Source organism: Hyaena hyaena, unplaced genomic scaffold (genome assembly GCF_003009895.1).
Source record: "Hyaena hyaena isolate Hyena2069 unplaced genomic scaffold, ASM300989v1 scaffold_395, whole genome shotgun sequence".
In the NCBI taxonomy this organism is placed as follows: domain Eukaryota; kingdom Metazoa; phylum Chordata; class Mammalia; order Carnivora; family Hyaenidae; genus Hyaena; species Hyaena hyaena.
Window position 1 is genome coordinate 37,716 of NW_024081029.1, and position 10,683 is coordinate 48,398.

Consider the following 10,683-nt stretch of genomic DNA (forward strand, 5'->3'; position numbering starts at 1 on the left):
TAGAATAGCAGACTCCAAAGGCTAAATCCACCTAAAGAAAGAGGAAAAGTACCCAAGAAAGTTTAAACCTAAACAATATTCTGAATAATTGATGGACTTGCAACTGAATTTTTAAAAGGAAAGAAAATTTTTTCTAGAAGGTTTGGTGTCAGACTTTCATTTGAAAACTATTTTCTCCTAATAGTCACTATATAAGTTTAACAATCAATATTTCTAAGCCTTAATGTTCTCATCAGTGATAGTTTTTTCTTCATAAATTCATTGCAAGATAAAGAGATATAACATGAGAAGGACTTATCACAGTGTGTAGTGCACAGGAAGAAATCAACAAATGTGATCTGTTATGATTTTGAATTATGAGTTTGAACCAAATACCCATAATCTGAGAGAAGCAATTTAGACATTATAATATCCGATTCCTAACAATTAGCAGAGATTAAGGACTCAGTCTGAGCTTATTATTGCATTCCACCGCAGGAAAATAATCTTAGAGAAAGTTGTCCTATTTTTTACTCAGGTGTGGCAGTTTGAGACTTGAGAGTTCATTATAATGACTTTGATCAGAGCATTCAAACTAAAGTAGAAGAAATTACACACTGGAAGGAAGTGATTTTTATAAGTCATTTCCATTTATCATTCTCATTTATCATTCTCCATGTACAAAGGCTTGCACAAAAAATGAATTATTCTGTCATGTCAATAGTTTTACTTCTTACCTGGTCTTTTCAATATGAAGGTTCATGTCCCTAAGCATCAATTAGAAGAATATTGTTGTAAAGACAACTTAAATAGTCATTTTAAGTCAAAAGAGTGTAATTTGATTAGAAACATGGTATTATCAAAATCAGAGGATAAGAACATTGTTAGAAATCTTAATTACATTCCCATGAACAAATTGTTTAGAAAGATTAGTCTCATGTCTTATGACTGGGAAAATTGTGTGGTCTTATTACCAGTATTAACTTACAAGCAAAATACAAAGGCACATGTGATTCTATAACTGCCAGTATGAGGAAGGTTTATCTGGAGATTAATCTCACCAATGTGAATAAGAAGCATTATGATCATGATAATTATTGTTCCAAGACTGAGAACAAATAGTTGAATAAAACATAAGTAATGAGATAAAAACGTAAACATATATCATGACCAAGGAGCTCTCTGTGTACATTCCTCTATTTCATTAAATTGAGTTACTGTGCATATTCAGATGTCTGTTTACTATATACATGAGAAGATTAAAGAGTTTTTTCAGATCTTGACAACTTGATTGTCTCATAAAATTTCCATTTCTTCATCCTCTTTCCTCATTTTTAAAATCCTGTTTTAACTCTACAATATTGACCATTCACTTCTATCTTCATAGGACAGTTTACAATCAACATAGTAGCTATGCTTATTCTCTCTGAATAACAGTACAACTCGGTCTTCATTTATATCCCAGGAGATAAAACACCTACTTTTGAATTTGGGGACAACTACTTAACATACCCAGAGGAGATGATGAACGAATTAACAATCCTGTTAACAATCCTCGCCAATGAACTCACACATTTATGGTCAATTAACTTATGACAAAGAAGCCAAGAATATTCAATGGAGAAAAGACAACCTCTTCCATAAGTGGTGTTGGGAAAACTGGACAGGGAGAAGAATGAAACTTGATCACTTACACCATACACAAAAACTAACTGAAAATGGTTTAAAGACTTTATAATAAGACTCAAAACCATACAACTCCTAGAATAAAACATAAACATAAATGGTAAGCAACTTGACCTCAGTCTTGGTGATGATTTTTTAGATTTGACTCTAAAGGGAAATGTAACAAAAGAAAAATAAACAAGCATAACTATATCAAACTAAAAAGCTTCTACATAACAAAGGAAACCACCAGCACATGAAATAACAACCTACCTAATGGGAAAAAATATTGGTAAATCATACATCTGATAAGAGATCATTATCCAAAATATATAAAAACTCCTATAACTCAAGAGCAAACAAAACAAAATCAAATAAAACAAAACCACTTGATTGAAAAAATGGCCAGAGGATATGAATAGATATTTTTCCAAAGAAAATACACAAATGGCCAACAGTACAAAAAAGGTGGTCAATATCACGAATTATCAGGGAAATGGAAATCAAAGCTACAATGAGATATCACCTGACACCTGTTAGAATGATTATTATCAAAAAGACAAGGCATAACAACTGTTGGCAAGGATATGGATAAAAAGGGAACCCTTGGACACTGTTGGTGGTAACGTAACTTTGTATAGTCACTATGGAAAACAGTAAAGCAATTCCTCAAAAAATTAAAAATAGAACTACTATGTCATCCAGTAATTCTACTTTTGGGTTATACCTAAAGGAAACAAAACCACTGTTTTGAAGAGATAATCTTCATCCTCATGTTCATTTTAGCTTTATTTACAATAGCCAAGACATGGAAACGACCTAGGTGTCCATCAATGGATGAATGAATAAAAAAAACTGTGGCATATGTATCTGCAATAAAATATTATTCAGTCATTAAAACAAGTGAATCCTGTTATTTATGATAATGTGTATGGATCTTAAGGGCATATGCTAAGTGAAATAGTCAGAGAAAGACAAATACTGTATGATCTCATTTATATATGGAATATGAAAAAAAACACCTCAACTCATTGTTACAGAGAACAGATTGGTGATTGCCAGAGGTGGGGGGTTGGAGGGTGGTGAAATGGGTGAAGAAGGTCAGAAGGAACAAAGTTCCAATTACAAAATAAATTAAGTCCTGGAGATATAATATACAGCATAGTAACTATAGTTAATACTGTATTATATATTTGAAAGCTGTTAGAAGAGTAGATCTTAAAAGTTCTTACCGTAGGAAAACATAATTTATGTATGGTGACAAGTGTTAACTAGACTTATTGTGCTGATCATTTTGTAATGTACATATATAGAGAGAATCACTATGTTGTACACCTGACACTAATATGTTATATGTCAATTAAACCTCCATTAAAAAAAAAGAAACCATCTTAATCTCTTTTTCATGCCTCTTAACACGCCTAACCAATTATCCATTAGCTTTTACTAATTGCACAGCTAACACAGCTAACACAAATTGAGTGTTTTCCAGCTCCTAGACACTTTTGTAAAATCCTTGTATTGTTAACTAATTTAGCCCTTGCAGTAGCCCTGTTAGAGATGATGTAAATAAGTGCAGGTATAAAAAGAATTAATTACTTCTCCATAGTCACACACTTGTAAGCAGAAATTGTTTATCAAAAGCCTTCTTTCCTAATTGCTTTACTACATTGTCTCATCTGCGTTATTCTTCTCCACGTATAAGTTACTTCACTTACACATGCTCTTATCACATCTTTCCTGGAGCCACGCAGAAGTCTGTAACCTAACACTGTTTCACTCTAGGCCCACATCTGTCTAGATATTTTATATAAGATGCAATCTATACATTCCTTTGAACTGTTCCCAGTTGTTCAGTAGATAAAAACCAAATGATTAGCATGAATACAAGAGGCTCTGAAAATATTTATTGGATTAATTCATTTTTGCAATCCTGATATCTCCACGGCTCTTTCACATGCATCTTATACTTCCAGCCTTCATAAATAATGAATTGTCAATAATACCCAGCACGACATTGGACACAGTTAGCTTCCCCACACTTATTTTGCAGGAAAATTAATATTCACTGTTTGTTTAAATTTTTCCTTGTACATCACCTCAACTCTAGTTTCTCAGAATGTCACGATCTTCTGTCAACGTATGTTTTTAAACACCCACACACACATTGTAGGAAACAATCTCTTCCAATTTTTTCCACACACCACTGAAGTTTCTAGGTAATTTCTGTTTTCAGTGCAATATCTAAATGGGAATTCAGTCCTATTATTAAGCTAAAATATTTGTTGCTAGATATTACCCATAAAAGAATTTAGTTGGTATCTTTGAGTCCATAAAATTAGAAAACAACACACAACAGGTACAAAGCATATTGTTACTTGTCTTCCTTCCTGCTCTCAAGTGATACTAATAGATAGTTATCAATATGTAGGATTGAAAAATAATAGCCACGGGAAAGTAAAGAGGTGACACAAAGCTCTGCTCTAATTCAGAAAACAATTTAAAAAATTACATACCCAAAGCTTTACTATAGTAGGAATCCCATGATTTCCAAAGAGTGTCAAACATGTAGTCCTGTAGACTGTAGGAGATGAAATTTCTTACTCTGTCAGTGAACGACATCTGGTCCGTGAGTTCTGATAAAGTAGCAGGAACATAGGAAGGAGGGTATGGTACCTTCCCACAATGTTTTTCCACTGTTGAGGCTGGAGAAAACCTGAGGGAGTACATAAATGGAATTTCCAGCTTTAAAGCTACTATATCACCACAAGGAAATACTGGATCTGATATCAGGACCTCAAATTTGCTTCTCTTCAGCTTGTCCATCAGCTTTTGGTTTTTGAGAACACCGTCACAGATTTCTCTAGATACCATGTGGAATTCCTTGATGACTTTGGCTATCTCTTGATAGAATCTCCAAATGGTTGAAGGATATGGCCTCTTGTCCATCCATGTCAAAACAAAGTCCTTGATCAATCCTTCTATTCTTTCTTTGCCAAAGGGCACCTGATATATTTCAAATGTCAGAGATGGGGTAGAGGTTGGCGTGATGAAAAGTGCACCAGAGGCAACTAAGACAGTCACATTATGCTCTTTTTTAATCAACTCATCTATAATTATCTTAATGTTCAGCCAATGACTACCTTCCATGGGCCAAATCAGAACATTCCCACCAAGAGTGATTCCTAGGAGACTAATCTGGAGGGACAACAGCAGAATGTTCTTGTTTAACATGATGTAGCTTGATGTAGAAGATTTGATGAGTTATGACATAAAATTCTCTGTTTTCAAGAAAAAAAGAAAGAAAAATTATTTCAGTTTTGATTCAAAACAATTGATACTGTTAAGAGCCTTCTCTCTACCACATGATTTTACTCGTGGCAGCACCCTATTTTATGATAATTATAGGCTTTTTTATGATAATTATCAGCTAACACGTATCTTACCTCTCAACCTGTTGTTTTAGCTTGGGAATGATTCCTGCTGTCTGATCATTTTCTTAAACTTGATCCATCAACCTTTTCATTGCAACTCATAATTGTGAAATTCTTACGGTTAAATGGCTTGAAGCTGTTGTGTACCTCAACTCTACACTCAGGCCTAGGTATTGAAGTCTCAGATTGGAGCAGAACTTATTCAGAAATGTGGAGATGCTAAGGCCATAGGTTTTCCAATATTTAATATATTTAATATAGTGTCAATAGCAACAACTAAACATCATTATAGTAGTTACTGGTTATTAATAGATAATATTATTACAAAGGAATACTTACAAAAATGTGAAGTACGAGCAAATAGAGTAAGTATGTTTATTGCTACTTTAATAGTATGTTTAGGAAAATATTTTATGTTAACATGGAGAAAAAATTATGAGTAAATAAATGAACTGTGTACAAGTATACATGCAAGAGACGATGGGTAACATTACGAGTCAACAGGAATTCTTTGAAGAGAAATGCTAATTCAAGCATCCTTTATGGAAAGTGCTGCTAGAAAGCTAGCTGGTCAGTGTGAATAACAAATAATTTACATCTAGAGTCAACCTTTCATAATTGCTAGCATTAATTAAACACTCACTGTGTGTCAGACATTGTGTAAAGTGTTTTACGTATGTTAATCTCATTTATTTCTCACTACAAAAAGATTCAGTCAAGTAGATCCTACATTCTCATCAGAGAGGGAAGAACCATTGCTCAGAGAAGTTTAATAATTTGCCAAGTTCATATAGTAGAATAAAAAAAGAACTGGTAGTAGCAGCCTTCAGGCTCTTTGACTTTCCAGAGTCCATTGTATTAACCACTAAGATCGATTGCCCTATCAGCGGTTATCATGTCCCCTTATCAAGTATGAGCAACCTATCCATATAAACCATAAAGTGCCCAAAACGTGCTGACACAATATAAAACACACAATATAAATGTGTGTAACCCATACTCGATAGTGTAGGAAAATCATCTGACTACAATTATCTCTATGAAAAGTGTGTGTGTGTATGCATGTGTCTGTGAATAAGTAGAAATGACTTATTTTTGTTTTAATAAATCTATTGAAATTAGAAATTCTATACTTTTTAGTGATGTCTTTGCTGAGCTCCCCCGTACCAGAGGTAATCTATACTGAGGCATTTGCTGCTTCTATAAAACAGTTACTAACTTTTCCAAAGTACTATTCAGAGTTTGGAAGATTTCAATTCCAACTCTGCATACTAGGATTTTACGGTATGCACAAAATCTCTGTCTGCTGGTGTCTACCTGATCCGTAGTTAATTGCCAGGATACCTTAGAATAGTTGTCGTGATTCACTAGAATGAGCAACTAACTGGTCACAACTCACTGATATTCACTCTCAGGGAATCAGATTCAGTTTTAAACAATTAAACTATAGTCTTTATTAAGTTTATTTGTGTTTATTGTGTGGCTACTAGACAGAGAACTCCCTGCTAAGTGAAAAGTGAATAAAAGAGATAATTCTAATATCCATTTTATGCTCTCTGTGAAGATAACTGCATACATAACTATAATAAAAGTCAGCATAGTATATTAGACTCAGCATGATGACATGAGAAGAATTTCAGTTTTAGAATCAAGCCAAAGAATTGTAGTGTGACATTATGCTGCTTAACATTTATGAGACTTAGTTTTCTCATCTGTAGAGTAGAAATTGAAAGCAATTTAAGAGGCTTTTAGGAGTATTAAGTAATGTAATATAAATAAAATGTTTATTAATATATAATAAATGAATAACTATTCAATAAATACTATACATTATGTAACTATATGAACACTATAAAGATAAATTTATATATTTAAATAAATAAGGTAATACTGATTAAGCTACGACAATAGTGCCTGGAATAAAAGACACATTTAAAATCTATTCTCTTTCTCATTTAATTCCTTCTCCTCCTAACCAGAGAAAGTGATGAGTGCTTTCAGATTAAACGACACAGGTAAAATGTGTCAGGGCTCTATAGAGATTGCTTTCTGTTTTTGGGGAATTAGAGGTAGGGGTAATGATAGGGAAGTTTTCATTAGAAATGCAGTATTTGATGCTCATCTTGGAGCTTGAAGTGTCTGAACATGAGTGATAAGCAATGTGCATAAAGGAAACCAGTGTTATGTCAGAAATCAACCTTCTGATGTTTTTAAAAACTATCTTAATAATGGGACAGTCTTAAGAAAACTTCTCAAATTACTGAAGTTAAATTTTAGATTTGTGTTCTTAAATTTCATAGAAAACTAAGTGAAGAAATTATATCGAATCTATAAAGATTTAAAGAGGTTGTAAAATAAGTTTTTTTCCAAAAACTAAAAAAGCAGTTTTAATTATTCTGACCTGAAGATCCCTAGAAAATGAGTCTCCAGAAAAATTTTAGGAAACCATAGCTAAACATATGACTAATATATTTATGAAATACCAGATGAGTGCTAAGGAAAAGCTAAAGTAATTTAAAAGAAGCTACTATATGCAAATATCTTTTTATCATAGATGATGATAATAAAAGATATGCTTCAATTAATTGCACAAAAGGGAGGACACATAGTATCTACATTACCAAAACTGATTATTGCTTTTACAACAGAATTTTCGATTCCTTCCTTCCTTCCTTCCTTCCTTCCTTCCTTCCTTCCTTCCTTCCTTCCTTCCTTCCTTCCTTTCCTTCTTTCTTTCTTTCTTTCTTTCTTTCTTTCTTTCTTTCTTTCTTTCTTTCTTTCTTTCTTTCTTTCTTCTTTCTTTCTTTCTTTCATGCTTACTTGTTTATTTTGAGAGAGAGAGAGAGAGAAAGGGGGGGCACATATGGGGTAGGGGGTGGGAGGGACAGAGAGAAAGGGAGAGAGAGAGAATCCCTAGGAGGCTCTGCATTGTCAGGGTAGAGCCCAACACAAGGAGGTGCCATCTCACGAACTATGAGATCATAACCTGAACAGAAATCAACATACTTAACTGACTGAACCATCCAAGCTACCCTATGACAGAATTTTCTTTACAGAAAATTTAAGTATCTTTTTTTAAAATAAATAAATTTGACTTTGTACAAAGCTTATTTGATATGTATACATTCATTTAAAATATATAAACATACAAAATCCGTTACACACATTAAGAAGATAAAATACCCACCAAAGGATGCAATCTTGGTTCTTCTACACCTGCTCTCTTAAAGATTATAGTGGTCACTTGGGAGAATCATGTTTGCCTTTATGTGTTTACTTTATGTGTCACCTATTGAAGGACCAAATGAACTCTCCACTGGTAGAAATTTGAGGTAGCAGATAGGCCAGTGAGCTCACAGTTGAAGAAAACTTTCACTTTATTGCTTTGTCATACATTCCCTCAACATCTATCAAATTATTCTGAAGTAGAACACCTGGGGGGAAAACCTTCCAATTATTTAAAAATACAACTGAAAACTTTTTAAAAGTGGTCAAACAAACCAAAAGTTATCCCACAACTGTGTAATGGTTGGTCTTTCTTTTAGAAGAAAATATAAGTCCAAATGTACATCATATATTGCTTATATATTACTTGTCATGCGATTTTTAAATTTCTTACCTGAGGTTTTCAGCCAGGACTTTAATACCACTCCTTTGCTATTTGAAAGTTGAATTTAAAGAAATCCCAGTTGAGTAAGCGTAATATGATGAGAAAGAGGATCTTAAAGAAAGATTATACAGATTTGTTTACTCCTAAGGCATTCAACTTCTTATACATTATTAAGCAGCTTAACCTTCTGTTAAAGGTGTTTTCTTCTACTGGTTGTCTGGCAATTATTTGCATTAAATATTGCCTTTGTTATTAACGTCTCTGCAGTCTTCACCCCCTACTCCCCGCCCCTGCTTCCAACCGAGTATGTCTGGATGTACTTGAAATAATGAGTGACAATAATTAGTAATCATTGATTATTATTAAGAAATATGTTACATATTCTTCAAGTGCCAGCAACATAAAATTATTATCACTAGTAATTATGAAAACAATTCTTTTTGATTGATGTATTTTTTCTGACTTGTGTAATGAAGAGAGGGAATTATGTTAATTCACATGGTAGGAGCTATAGCAGAACTAAACTGCTCTGTGTACTGAAGAAACATTTTGGAAAAATTCTGGTGGTTTTATTTAGTATTTAGTTTTTGTATTTAGTTTTATAAAAGGATTTTAAAATGATCTTTGTATTTAGTTTTTTTTAAAGGATTTTTAAATGTTTATTTCGTTTTTGAGAGAGAGAGAGAGACAGCACAAACAGGGAAGGGGCAGAGAAAGAAGGAGACACAGAATCTGAAGCAGGCTCCAGGCTCCAACCTGTCAGCACAGAGCCCTATGTGGGGCTCAAACTCACAAACCACGAGATCATGACTTGAGCCGAAGTCCGAGGCTTAATCGACTGAGCCCCAAGTATTTCGTTTCTTTCTTTTTCTTTTCTTTTCTTTTTTTTTTTTTAAGTATTTCGTTTCTTAAAGGCACTAGTTTATGTTAGTTTGTAACCCTCTCAGGAGCTTCTCTGGAATAATCTGAAATTTCCCCCATATTCAGAGGGCTGGAACAGACCAAAGAAACTGGCAGTTCACTCCAGGTTAGAAGATGACAGTTGCAGGGGCGCCTGGGTGGCTTAGTCGGTTAAGCGTCCGACTTTCGCTTGGGTCATGATCTCGCGGTTTGTGGGTTCGAGCCCCGCGTCGGGCTCTGTGCTGGCTGCCAGCTCAGAGCCTGGAGCCTATTTCAGAGTCTGTGTCTCCCTCTCTCTCTGACCCTCCCCTGCTCACGCTGTCTCTCTCTCTCTCCTAGAAATAAATAAAAATAAAAAAAAAAAAAAAAGAAGATGACAGTTGCAATAACCAAAAGGAATTTACATGTGAAGCTTCTCTTGGGTGCCAGCAAGATGAGTGGATCCTTGCATCTACCCGCAAAATCTTAAAAATTTACAAAAAGGCCTTAACGGGGCTCAGTCACATATATTCTCTAGGTTTTCTCAACACCACATAGTTATCTCAAGGCAATATCCTTGGGGTAGCCTCTGGGAGCAGGATAGGCAAGTGGAACTCACACTCCAAGGACAGGAGAGAGGGTGAGAAGCCTCTAAATGTTGGTTGGAGTCCAGCTCACAGGTCATCTGGTGGTCTTGTCTGGAAGGTCTGTGACCTTCCCTGAAATTCCACCTCGTTTGACCAGATCTCACAATCTCACATGTCCCTCTCTTCTGCAAGGAGCCCTGAGCGGGCAGCCATGGGCGTCGCTCATTTGGAGGCTGTCTGGCTACACTGAGAGCAAATGCCATAGCAAGAATAGAGACACATGTAAGAGAAAACATGAGCCTCTTGTCCAATTATTAAGACAATAATTTCCAAAATCAGTGACAACTTTTCCTACAAGAGCACATGATCTGAACCACTGATTTATCAGTTTCCGTAAGCTGGAGGTGAGATAACTCAGGGCATTTACTTGTGTCCTTACATGTTTTAATGAAGAGGATACATTGACAGACGCACTCATCATATATGAACATGCAACATTCTCAGTGAATAATGGCACAAATGTCTCTTT

The 10,683-nt window shown here is 34.6% G+C and overlaps 1 protein-coding gene and 1 long non-coding RNA gene across 5 annotated transcripts in view; one reads left to right on the forward strand and one right to left on the reverse strand.

Annotated features, from left to right (window-relative positions):
* Window positions 1-1,592, forward strand: part of LOC120244972 — a 32,541-nt gene extending 30,949 nt beyond the window's left edge. The window contains exon 3 of the long non-coding RNA XR_005531673.1: window positions 1,445-1,592. This is a non-coding gene — a long non-coding RNA (uncharacterized LOC120244972). The remainder of the gene's footprint in view (window positions 1-1,444) is intronic.
* LOC120244970 (UDP-glucuronosyltransferase 2A1) overlaps window positions 1-4,878 on the reverse strand; it is a 42,367-nt gene extending 37,489 nt beyond the window's left edge. For 2 of the 4 annotated variants that reach the window (XM_039251793.1, XM_039251792.1), the window contains exon 1: window positions 4,163-4,878. In XM_039251793.1, coding sequence (XP_039107724.1) covers window positions 4,163-4,878 — 716 coding nt within the window. Of the gene's footprint in view, window positions 1-4,160 lie in introns of all 4 variants that reach the window. The other 2 variants (XM_039251796.1, XM_039251795.1) reach the window with 1 other exon arrangement.
* Between the last annotated feature and the right edge of the window lie 5,805 nt (window positions 4,879-10,683).